Here is a 12,571-nt window from a genome sequence, read left to right on the forward strand (position 1 = left end):
ATCTGAATTCGCATCCGATTCGCGCCCGGTGTGTGGAGACCTTTAATGTCTTTTTTTGCGCGTTTCCTTTCCTTTCCTTTGCTATTTTGTTTATTAAACATTTTTTTCCCACGATTTTGTAACCTATTTTTCACCCCTGTGTCAATAACTAAACATACATCTCACTTGAATTGGATTGCGATACTTTACAATTTCAAATCATACAAATATTTTTTTTGTCCCTGTCAGGGCTGTAGCCCACCCTAGCCCAATGGTAAGTCCGCCTATGTATACTGTAGGGATCAAGTGAGGAGGTGAATGGAGGAGAGTTCACTTCAGCAGATTTGTCCTGTCTGCCATTGTAGCATTGAACAAACTGCCTAGCTGACAATGTTTTGTGCTGCCTGGGATGTATGAATATATTCATGGAGAGTCCATGTATTGTCTTCATCTGCACAGTATCCCACTGCCGTCAATCCGTCGGTTGGATTAGTTATGACGTTCCCACACGTCGTACAGTTTGAATGTGTTAATGATGTTTGGGAGATAAGAAACGTGTTCCTGGGGTTTGTAATACGTACGTACGCATGTGTTTCTGTGTTGAACTGGCTGTGAAAAAACAAATGGCCCTCTGAGACAAACATGTCTAAATCTAAATGTAATGCTGTTGTAATTTCTGTTTTCTAATGCGGTCTGGAAACAGCTCCCATATAGTCAGGTTAGACATTATACTCTTAAAACCTCTTAAACCCCAGGAGGGTAAAGGGGGTAAATCCGCAACATCGGAGTTGGAACCGGAGACCAATTGGGTCTCCATTGACCCGCTGAGCGCAGTTCAGAGGTGGACAGCTGCCCCACGGAAATGGGGCTCAAGAGGTTAAGTCTAGCCTGACCAGTCATACATAGTCTGCAGTGTTTTCTTGTCACCTTGGCTTTTGTTATTGCTTGAGCTTACTTGATTTTCTTTTTTTTGTGTGAGGCGGGGATTTTCTGAAAATCTTTTGAAATAAACAAGTTGTAGGAAACAAAAAAGATGTATATTTACTCACGACCCACTCTGTCCAGAACTCAAATATGGGTCCCGACCCATATGTTTGGGAATTGGGTAATTTTGCCCAATGGATCGTCATGTGATTGAATGACATCTAAAACCCTTTTGTCTCTGTGTCTCCACCAGAGCCCATGCCTTTTAATTCAACCCTTTGTCTCTGTGTCTCCACCAGAGCCCATGCCTTTTAATTCAACCCTTTGTCTCTGTGTCTCCACCAGAGCCCATGCGTGCCTTGCGGGGCCTGACGGCCACAGAGATCGAGCCCCGCCAGCTGGCCTTGCAGTGGGAGCCCCTGGGCTACAACCTGACCCGCTGCCACACCTACTCGCTGTCCCTGTGCTACCGCTACTCCACGCCAACAGGAGGCGGCGGCGGGAACAACGCCACGGTCAGAGAGTGCCTGTCGGTGGAGGGAAACACGTCTCGCTTCACACTGAGAGACCTGCCGCCCTTCCGCTCCGTCCACGTCCGCCTGGCGCTGGCCAACCTTGAGGGCAAGAAGGAGAGCCGAGAAGTCACCTTCCAGACGGAGGAAGACAGTGAGTGTTCAAACAGATTATGTTTTACCGCAAACGCACATGCACACGCACTCCTGCTCCGCCTGCTCACCAGGTTCATCCGCCCCTTGGAAATACAGGTTCCACACAGAGTTTCCATGCTAGGCTAAAATGTGGGTATGGATATCATCATTTTTCGACCACGGTCGAGATCATGGATTTCACAATGCCACGCCAGACTTTCCGGTCCTTCATTGCCATCCCCAGTTCCTGCTTACTGATGCATGTGTCCCTAGCGATGACATCAGGGAATGACAGTTTTCTACCTCTGGTCTGCTTTGAGGCAGGATTCCAGAGAAGAAGCTCTGTAGCAGTGGCCAGCAAACTGTGTTCTTCTGGATCGGACTAGTGAAGAAACACGGGGAAGGTTGCCGTATATTAGATTAGTTGATGGGTGGCTCTTCCAAGACAGATTTTGCGCTCTCATTAGAAGGCGTGTGTAAGTGCCATCCAATCGTTTCTCTAATTGAAAGTGTCCATGTCTCAGACCCATAATAGAATCGTCTCAACGGTCGTCCTAAATATTTTTACTTTGAACATCGAACTAAGCTGCAGGATGACCAGATCTTATGCATGTCATTGCAGGCCATACCCTTCCTAGTTTGAAAGTCCTTTTGGGAAGAAGATATATATGAACCCAAATACTTGTAGTCATCAACCTGTTTCAGAGGAGTGTTTTTATAATGTGATTATTGTTGGATTTGCATTCAGTTTTCGTCTCGTTGAGATAAAGACCAACACAGTTGGAGGCCTGCATGCTCAAGAGACTGAAGGAAAGCCTGTGTGTTAGCCTGAGGTATGGATATAGTGGTATAGCCTCATGGGGCCAGACTATATCACTGCGTGGATCCGCTGAGGATTCGTCACCAGGGTAACATAGTGGATGATTGAGATTAATTTGGCGACATTGGATCGTGGCCGTCCTCATAACGCACGGCTGTCCCGTACATTTTCAGTTCCTGCCAGTGCTGAGAACGTAATGAACTTTCATACTCTGAACAGCACAATACTGCTGAAATGTAAGGCGGAAGAGATACAGAGAAAAGCGAGTGCACTGTTAATTATCTGCACCTGCTGCACATTGATGTCTTTCAGGCGAGAGGAAACAAAACACTGAGGGGTTTTACGCCGCCGCCTGCAGTGATAAACGCCGCCTGAGTATCAAATTAATTTAATTTGCTCTGACTGGTTCAGAACTGACAAGTTAACACACAAATGGATTGTGTCATAAATAGAAGTCAACTTGACCCTCCTCACACCTATCAGGATTTTTCTGCAGCATTTGATACACAGATCTGACAGCTCTCCAGTCTCTCTGTCAGTGCAGGAACCACTGTCAGACTTAATATCTTTATTTGATAACAATAAATGAAATCCAGCTGGTGAAAGTTACCCCTGTGTCTATTTCTTGTTGGGCTCCACAGTCAAACATGGCTGCAATGTTTTGTGCTGCACAGGGAGCAGATTTGACTGCCAATGATCCACGGAGGCAACAGGATTTGTCTCAAGTGTCCTCTGCCTGACTCAGAGACAGGCCACAAGGCTTCATCGTTCTTCTCTTCTTTCTTATTTTGCTGTTGCAAGGAACAGGCATGCAATTACACAGTTTCACGCACGTACACACACACACGCACACACAGAGCCAGAGGGAGAAAGCGATAGACATGTATTGGAATTTTCATTTCCGTCTTTTAGGAACATTACTTTTTTTTTATGGGAATTTCATGGAGGCAAAAATACAGGCATATTTTTTCCTCCGGATATAAGACAAAAGTCCTGTTAGTGGCCGTTTGGCTCAGTTCCCTGTTTTTTTTTTTTTTTTTTTCAGTCAGCATGACGCTAAAGAAGAAAAACGGCGTGTCATCCTCTAAGACTTGGTGCTCTGTTATCAGACAGTGGAGCAGCGCTGGCACACACGATCCCAGTTCATGCAGCGGGCCGATAGCGAACCCGTCTGTGCGCTGCACGCCACTTCATCACTTCCCTTCCTGAAATGTATCACTGTTTCCCCTTTCATCTTCTCACGGTCCTCTTGGTTCACCTCCTTTTATACCAATGTGTTTTACTGTTTTTATCATTTAATAAAATGTAATTGAAAATCCCCTGGCTTACAGGAACAAGATAATGTTGAGTACACTGTGCCGTTTGTCACCAAGAACGTTGTTTTGTTTGGTTTCTTTCCTCTCTGTAGTTCATGAATGTTGTTTTCTTTCTTTCTCTCTGTAGTTCCTGGTGGCATCGCTCCAGAATCGCTGACCTTCACCCCATTGGACGATATGATCTTCCTCAAGTGGGAGGAGCCTGTGGAGCCTAACGGCCTCATCTCACAATATGAGGTATGCTACCCAGCATACCTCCCACAGTGATTCCAAAAACACTATGATGTGTCATTCCTTCATATCACCTACCTAAACCATTACAGTTACAGGATGGATGCTGCTTCGCAAATATCTATTTAGTTCTCTATCAGTTAATAATGACTAAATGATTCAATTGCACAGAGTATTATGGGATTCGTTTTTGTTAATTTGACCAAATGTTTGTAGCAGCATGCGATACACGGCAGTCCTGACAATTAAATATAAGGATCCTTCTGCACAGTTCATAAGATATATACATTCTTATGGTAGTGAGATAGAAACCCAGACTCCAGTGCTGTAATTAGATGGGGGACAAGCATTATTTGCCTAAGAGATGACTCCACAAGGGGGCAACTTTAAACGTTTCTAATTGATTATCGATGGCCACAGTATGGGCTGCATAAGAGGATTTATATTAACATCATCATCGTCATCATCATCATCATACTATAATTCAGTCAATGTCTGTCTGTCTGAATGTGTGTCTGTCTGTCTGTCTGTCAGAAACACAGCCGTATCTCCTCACCACCTGCACCAATCGCTCCCACTTTTCACACAGGCATTTCCACACAGGCATTTCCAATTTATTTAATTATAAATTAATAATTAATTTATTAGTGAATAAAAAATGCGAAAATGCACCCCGCAGTACCCCCGGCGACCACAAGGGGGGGTGGGGGGGGGGGGGGGGGGCAAACGGGTAAGGGCTAGTATGAGTACGAGAGTACGAGAGCGTAAATGGGCACAATAACAGCAGAAATCCACCAACAGATAATTACACAACAACATACAATACAATCTGAACTATAATAAGATGTATTGCATCCATACTGATAAGCAACATCTCACTAAAGCAGTGTTCATTTAGCTGACTAAGACTAGACTGAGAGTAAACAATTTCAGATGAGTAAAATTGGACTAAAACTAAATGGTGTGCCATTCAAAAGACTATAAGAGTAAGACTAAATCAGAATTTGCTGTCAATATTAACACTGCACTAAAGATGAATTTGCAACAGCCTGTTCTCATATAACAACGGTAAACGGGTATTACATCCTTGCTGTGTTAACATTCTTCTCAGCTTCCTCATCAAACTGCCATGGCAACAAAGAAACGACACATAACAGTGTTAATCCCCGGCTGTGTTTTTATGTGTTTCCTGTTGTCAGATCTCCTACCAGAGCATCGAGTCGTCTGACCCGAGCATCAACGTGCCGGGGCCCAGACGCACCGTCTCCAAGCTGAGGAACGAGACCTACCACATGTTCTCAGGCCTGCACCCAGGAACCACCTACCTGGTGTCTGTCCGCGCCCGCACCGCCAAGGGCTTCGGCCAGACGGCCCTCACAGAGATCACCACCAACATTTCTGGTGAGCTGGTTTGCTTGACTAGCGGACAAGCATCTGTGTCATGTTATAGTTTAGCTAATAAAGCATTTATTTATACTTTGGCTATTGGAAAAATAGCACATATACAAGCTCATAGCTCAAACTACGAGCTTGTAGATTAGCTTTTTTCTATCGGGGAAAATGAAAATAATGTTTTAACTGGTTACAGGTACATGAGCTTTTTGAGAAAACTGATTTGAATACGATATTTTGTAGAAACGCTGAAGTGCTGAAGTGTTGATGAGTGTCGAGCATTTTGTGGTTTGATCTTGAGGTCTCTGTTTTCCATCTCTTTCTTTAAAAGAACGAGGGGCCAATCTAAACAGAAGTTTGCTAATTCACAAAACTGTCAATTGTAAGAAAGAAATAGAAGCAGAAAAAATACATTGCTTGTGATTCACTCGTTGAAAAACATTTTTGACTGTGCAGTTTGGATACTTTTCATATTCTACCTCTTCACACAAGAAAACAACAGCAGGCATGAATTGGAGTAAACAGTAAATGTTTAACTTGGACAGTTCTATGGAAAACATCTTAATTGAATCTACCAGATGTCAGTGCATGAACTGTATGAGACCCAGCGTCATAAACGGCACTGTTCCATCTGCTTTACGGAGCAAGTTAGATGGCAGCTTCACTGTCAATTAATGAATGTGCCCACACTGTCAAAGTGAAAGGGTTAGTACTGCTGGCTTTCGAAATCCCCAACAGTAGCATCAATGTCCTTTGTCAGAAGTAAAGAAAAACAAAAAAGTAAACAAGCCATTCTCCTGTTCCTTCCTCTGGTTTACAATAATCTCTATTTTCATCACTGTCCCTATAGACAATGTTACAACACTGCAGTTAATTCTGCCCCTATAGACAATGGTACAACACTGCAGTTAATTCTGCCCCTATAGAAAATGGTACAACACTGCAGTTAATTCTGCCCCTATAGACAATGTTACAACACTGCAGTTAATTCTACCCCTATAGAAAATGGTACAACACTGCAGTTAATTCTGCCCCTATAGAAAATGGTACAACACTGCAGTTAATTCTGCCCCTATAGACAATGGTACAACACTGCAGTTAATTCTGCCCCTATAGAAAATGGTACAACACTGCAGTTAATTCTGCCCCTATAGAAAATGGTACAACACTGCAGTTAATTCTGCCCCTATAGACAATGGTACAACACTGCAGTTAATTCTGCCCCTATAGAAAATGGTACAACACTGCAGTTCTGCCCCTATAGACAATGGTACAACACTGCAGTTAATTCTGCCCCTATAGACAATGGTACAACACTGCAGTTAATTCTGCCCCTATAGAAAATGGTACAGCGCTGCAGTTAATTCTGTCCCACAGATGTGGGAACTCTCTCCACCTTATTGTTCTCTAGAGCTGTGCTGAGCTTGTTGTGCTGTAAAATGAACCTTAATTATAAGGGCCACTTGTTTTCCATGTGGTTGGTCACCTCATCAATCAGTGGCGTTGTGTGGGTGGCTGTGGATGTAGGGACATACAGTAATGAATAAGGATAGTGTAAACAAAGAGGCTTGGATGGTTTCATTTCTCACAGCGTTTTGCATAAATGTGCCTACCATATATTTTAGTTTTTTCTTTATGCCACTTTGTTTTGACAGCCCCTTGAACTACAGTATACTACGCTGTAAGTGTGTCTCGACTTTCTGCAAGTTTCTTTCCCTCATCCTGTCTCTCTTTGTCTTTGTCTTTCTCCGTCTTTTGGTCGGTCGGTCTCTCTCTCTCTCTCTCTCTCTCTCTCTCTCTCTCTCTCTCTCTCTCTCTCTCTGCAGCTCCTGTGTTTGACTATGGAGAAATCCCCTCTCCGCTGAGCGAGTCAGAGAGCACCATCACAGTTGTGCTTCGCCCTGCGGTGGGCAGAGGAGCTCCTGTCAGGTACACCTTCTTACTGATGTATTGTACAAGCTGCAGCACGTTCAAACACCCACCAACCAACACACTGCATCCTTTACAGCTTATCCTGCAGCTTTGTAGATTTTAAATATATATTTTTATCCCACGATTTTGTAACCCATTTTTCACCCCTGTGTCAATCATCTACTGTGATCCTGGGCTCTACACACCCTCCGCCAACCTGGGGAGAGCAACGGACTTAACTCATGCTTCCTTCATGCTTGAGTGTCCAAGTTGCTCCTTTACACCTGACAGGGGGGAGTTTCCCTGGTTGGACGTAGCGCGTGAAAGGAACACGTTATTCCAACCAGTTCCTTTCCCCTCCATCAGGCGCCCCGGCTGGCCAGGGGGAGGCAGTTTAGAGACCAGGATTACTGCATGTTTTTGTGAGGGTACCTACCCTAGGGGAGCTTTGTAGATTTAAAGACGTGGTGAAACGGAAACGGTGGGCATTTTATTTTGAAGTTTCAGCCTCAAACGCTAGGAGCTCAGTTTCTGAACCAATCAGAGCATCACATCCCTCCAGGCTATGGGAAGTTAAGTCAGTGACTTCCTCTCACGTGCAGTGTCGTTTGTAAACAAAGTGACAGAGAGACGTGGACAGGAGATTATTTCTAACCTATACACAACCTATATACATATTTTAGCTTGATGATTACGTTTAAAACGAGTCATACACTATCTGGATGTCATCTTGAATGGGATTAAAAGTAGTTTGTAATCAAAACCAGCTGTGCTTGTAGCCGCAATTTGCAACTCTAGATTTCTTTATAATGGGATGAATCTAGAGTTGCAATACCCTCCATTGTTATGAGCTACTTTCTGTCAAGAAGAAGAAAGTTTGGAAGCACTCGTTTTTATTAAGGGGTCGCGCTGCTGTCTCCTGCATTATGTGCAAATGCGAAACAGATGCATGCAAGGCCGTTCAGTGACTTACGACGAGCGCTTCCAAACTCCAGCACTTAGAAAAAGAATCACTTGTACAGAACCCTGGGTGCGTTCCTGTGGGTCTGGAATTTCTGGAACTTTCGTCCCTGATGAGAACGTGACCTACTTACAATAACACAAAAACGCACGTAAATAAAACAAAACTTTTGACTGGCTAAGTCATGGTTTGCAGCCATCAGGATCTGAGGAACCTGCGGGGGAGAATAGCTTTTCTACAACATACTGTACGTTTACTCTTCATATTTGTGGCACCCTCTATGAGCAGAATTTCATGCACGGTTGTTTGGATGATTGGATCAGGCATTCATAATGTGTGGTGTTTTTGAGGGGCTCCTATATACAGGTTTAATTTATTGTTCTTAGTTCAATGTTTGTTTTAAAAACGCCATTGACAATGAAGGGAAAATTTACATCATCTTGTCCCTAACGCAAACATTACATGCCATTAACAATAAAGATAATTTAATTTTTGTTTTGTCACCGTTTGTTTTACATCACCATTACATCACCTAATCATAGCAACGTGAGTGAGACTTTAATATATTAGTGCTCCTCAGTCTCACTTCACACGGGTGTGATTTTCTTTATAACTGGAAAACCAGAAGTACATGTATGTAGTCCCTGAGGACTGGAATTAATAACGTGTGTCTGCTTCCCTTCAGTGCGTACCAGGTGGTGGTGGTGGAAGAGGATGGGTCCAGGCAGGTGAAGAAGAGAGAGCTGGGCACCGTCGATTGTTTTCCTACTCCCAACTCCCACAACGAGGCCCAGGCTAAAGGAGTCCCCCATTACTACTCAGCCGAGCTGGCGCCCAGCAGTCTGCCGGAGGCCACACCCTTCACCGTGGGGGACAACCACACCTACAACGGCTACTGGAACGCTCCCTTAGATCCCACCAACAACTATCTGGTGTACTTTCAGGCTACCAGCTACTTCAGAGGGGTGAGTAAGACTAAGAAGCATGTAGACAACCTGTCTACTTCTGCTGTCTTGTGTAGACACATCATCTTTATGCTTTAGCAACCTTGACCGTCGATTTAGACTTGTTCACTGCTTGTCAGAAACACATTCTGTTTTGATGGTACTAAATACAAAGTAGGTAGAGAGGCCGTCTGCAGAAGGTCCCTGGTTCACCCTCCTGCCCTGGTCTGTGTCGAAGTGTTGATGAGCAAGACATGAACTGCTTCCCGGGCACTGTATAAATGGCATGCGCTGCTCCTAATAGATAGGATGGGTAATTGCAGTGGACAAATTTCACGTAATGTATGTGCCGACATACAGTGACAAAAATACCCCAAAAGAGTGAGGACTAAATTAAATATGGTGCACAAGCGGAGTAGTTTGCAAGCAGAATTGTCAAACTGATACCATCAGATTGTACTGTAGAGAAGTTAGTTCGCTTTAGAGCTCTCAGTGGGTCTTCCAATTTAAACCTGACCTGACTCAAATGAGTTGAAGCCAGTGCCTGGTCTTTTATTTTTTATTTTTTTTAATACTTTTTTTTACTGTATCGTTTATTAGCGGCCTTGTACGTCGGTGTTAAGGTGTTGCTCGTATTAACAATTTCTTACATCATGCTGTAGTCCTCTATGATGGAGGGTATATTGATTTTAAGCTTTAAAAGAAGTGATGTAACCTTTTGAGTTTTTTTTTAAAGTCTATAAAGAAACTGCTAGAGGAGACAGACAGCATGAATAATGTTGCGTTCACACGGGGCAGATTAAACGATGCATTCTACCATTCATTGTCAATGGAAGCCAGCGACATGACGTTGCAAAGGCGCAACGATGCATGTACAGTAGCTGCTCCAAATACACTCAAAACGTGTCTTTGCATCGATTCATCTGCCCGTGTGAACGCACCACAAGGATTGTCCTTGCCAGCATGCACAGGTACAATAAAATGTAATTATTTTTAAATAGTTAGATTCCTATACAGTACAGTTAAAGTAATAGTAGTTTACATTGTCACATTCATATGCAGGAGAACATGTACAGAACAATAGATTGTGTCTTGCACGGAATGAAGAGCCATCTCCCTCTTGTGTGTTTAATGGAGATGGCCTTGGATAGAACTGCTGAAGGTCAAGGCCTCCCTGTGTCTCTGTGCTGTGAAATGTGATTGAAATCTCTCCCTATTGATCCAGAGTACCACCAGTAAGCCTCACATCAAGAGCTCTCATCCCAAATGAGATTCGAATGAAGGGCGTTGTTGGAACCAGTGCTTTGTCGAAGCACTCTTGCTGCCATTCAAACGACAAAACAGCCTCTGAATTATTATTATTATGGCGTTAATTATGATCTTTAATCCCAGATCAGGTTTTCTGAATGACAGTGCAATCTTTTCGTCAATGGGATGTGGGCAGTTTAGCAGTGAGAGGGGGAACAAATGATGGTGACCATTGTGTTGGATAAATGACATAGGTTAACGTAGGTTACTGTGGACATGAGCTGTCACTGGATTAAAAGTGTAACTAATTGGTGTCCGTGACACGCCTCCACTCCAGTGGAGCCTGAAAGACACGTTATTAGTGACACTCATTTATCCATGAAACACTGTCCCCTCAAAAACCTCTTTTTCAGTTTGTGTTCATCAGAATTCTTCAGCTGTAGCTTTCTGTCAGTTAAGGCTGGATTTATTGGCGGGGTAAAGGGAGGCGTTTCTAATTCTAGATGGGAGGCAGCTGGATTCATATCGTCTCATGCAGGCTGACAGTGTTTAGACCAGGAGGACACAAAGGACAGGAGATGACATGTGATGACATATTAGCAGCAGCTGCTTTAATAATCTCTCCGTGGAGGTACAGTAAATATGACTTATCTGCCACCTCCAGAGACAGGATGAGATTAAAGTCCACTTTAGATTTTTTTTCAATTAAAAAAAGACAGTTTGGTGCCATTTTAGGCGTAACGGTTCTGACTCCATTCTAGGAGCGCAGATTAGCGTAATTGCACATAAAGTGTGATTTAGCATCTTTAAATATTAATTTGACTACAGTATGTGCCCCATGGAGTCATGGATGAGATGTGTGGACCTCATATCATGGGAAAGAGTGCGTGGTTATCTGTCCCATCACATTGAAATATCAACCCCTGGGAGACGTCAATTTCCTCAGGCTCAGTACAGCAATATACCATTGATTATCAACTTTATTTTCAAGGACCCCCAGTTTGACACAAATATTTATATCTCTGGTACCCCAATCTACTCTGCACAATCCATTGATTGAGGAATACACCATCCAAAACATGCATCGCAAATACTTCACATAAAACTATTTAATGTGGTGCCTTATTCATAGAGATTGGTGCTTTTTTTCTAAAGGCAATCTCGTTTCTAAAAATGATTGTGTTGCTTTATCGTGTCATTACGTTCTCTGTGTGCACAAAAACTTGTGGTTTGACTGTGGTGTTAAAATAAAAATTATTCTGATTCTGATAAAGGTTCCTTTTATTCAAACTTGTTTCTTTTTTTCCCCACAGGAGATGAGAATCAACTGCATCCAGATTGCTCGCAAAGGTAGCTTTGTTATTTGCTATTCTATTCTATTCTATTCTATTCTAAGGACAGACAATACAAACCATTAATTTAACGCCAACTCATTTTACTGCGTACTGCAGATCTGTTACACGTTTGATGTGACAGTTTCTTATTGAAGTGCTTTAAAGTATCTGTGTATAAGGCTGCATGTTCCAGTGTGTGACAGAGCTGTCCTCAGATCAAGCTGATTCTCCAGGGTTTTGACATTGGAGTTGTTTTGCATACTGCTTTGTCTGTCAGACGTGTGTCTGCTGAGCTGCTCTGCACAGCATACGCAAGACAGCTGAACAATCATGCAGCTTCACTCTGACATCGACTTTTTGTTTTCACTCTTCAATTATGGACATTGACATATTGGCGCTGCCCCATGAGGTTACGGTGGCTTTGAAATGCAGAGACTGCAGCGGCATATTCTGCTTCATGAGAAGGGAAGAAAGAGAGACGCCTTGAGACAGAGCAGAGGGTGAGAGAGATAGTAGCCTATATTTAACTATAACGGTAGCGGGGAGGCAGAGCGAGAGTAAGCGGATGAAGGGAAGGTGGTGTATTATATACTGTATATAGCCCCCTCTCTTCCCCTCCCTATCGAATTATGTCCAAATCGCATAGTGCTCTTGAGAAAGGGCTGTGTTAAATTGGGTTCCTCTCCCTGAACTCTCCAGTCCTCAGCCCAGGCAGGCCAAACCAAGGTCTTTGGTCTACAGTCACGAACCCTAAATTTAGGGTCTATGACTTTTCAAATGAGGGCAAAATGAATGAGCGTGTTGTTGGGATAGCTATAGTATTTAGTATTTGGCAAGCCAAACTCTATTCTAGTTTACTGTAAA

At 43.3% G+C, this 12,571-nt stretch overlaps 1 protein-coding gene across 5 annotated transcripts in view; it reads left to right on the top strand.

Annotated features, from left to right (window-relative positions):
• The window catches only part of LOC308331342 (receptor-type tyrosine-protein phosphatase U-like), a 265,106-nt gene that overhangs the window by 216,788 nt on the left and 35,747 nt on the right, over window positions 1-12,571 (top strand). For all 5 annotated transcript variants that reach the window (XM_080786751.1, XM_080786750.1, XM_080786752.1 and 2 more), the window contains 6 exons: window positions 1,249-1,569; window positions 3,814-3,923; window positions 5,117-5,318; window positions 7,136-7,238; window positions 8,867-9,146; window positions 11,687-11,723. In XM_080786751.1, coding sequence (XP_080642877.1) covers window positions 1,249-1,569; window positions 3,814-3,923; window positions 5,117-5,318; window positions 7,136-7,238; window positions 8,867-9,146; window positions 11,687-11,723 — 1,053 coding nt within the window. The remainder of the gene's footprint in view (window positions 1-1,248; window positions 1,570-3,813; window positions 3,924-5,116; window positions 5,319-7,135; window positions 7,239-8,866; window positions 9,147-11,686; window positions 11,724-12,571) is intronic.

This window comes from Protomyctophum bolini (genome assembly GCF_963924005.1).
Source record: "Protomyctophum bolini genome assembly, chromosome: 17".
NCBI lineage: Eukaryota > Metazoa > Chordata > Actinopteri > Myctophiformes > Myctophidae > Protomyctophum > Protomyctophum bolini.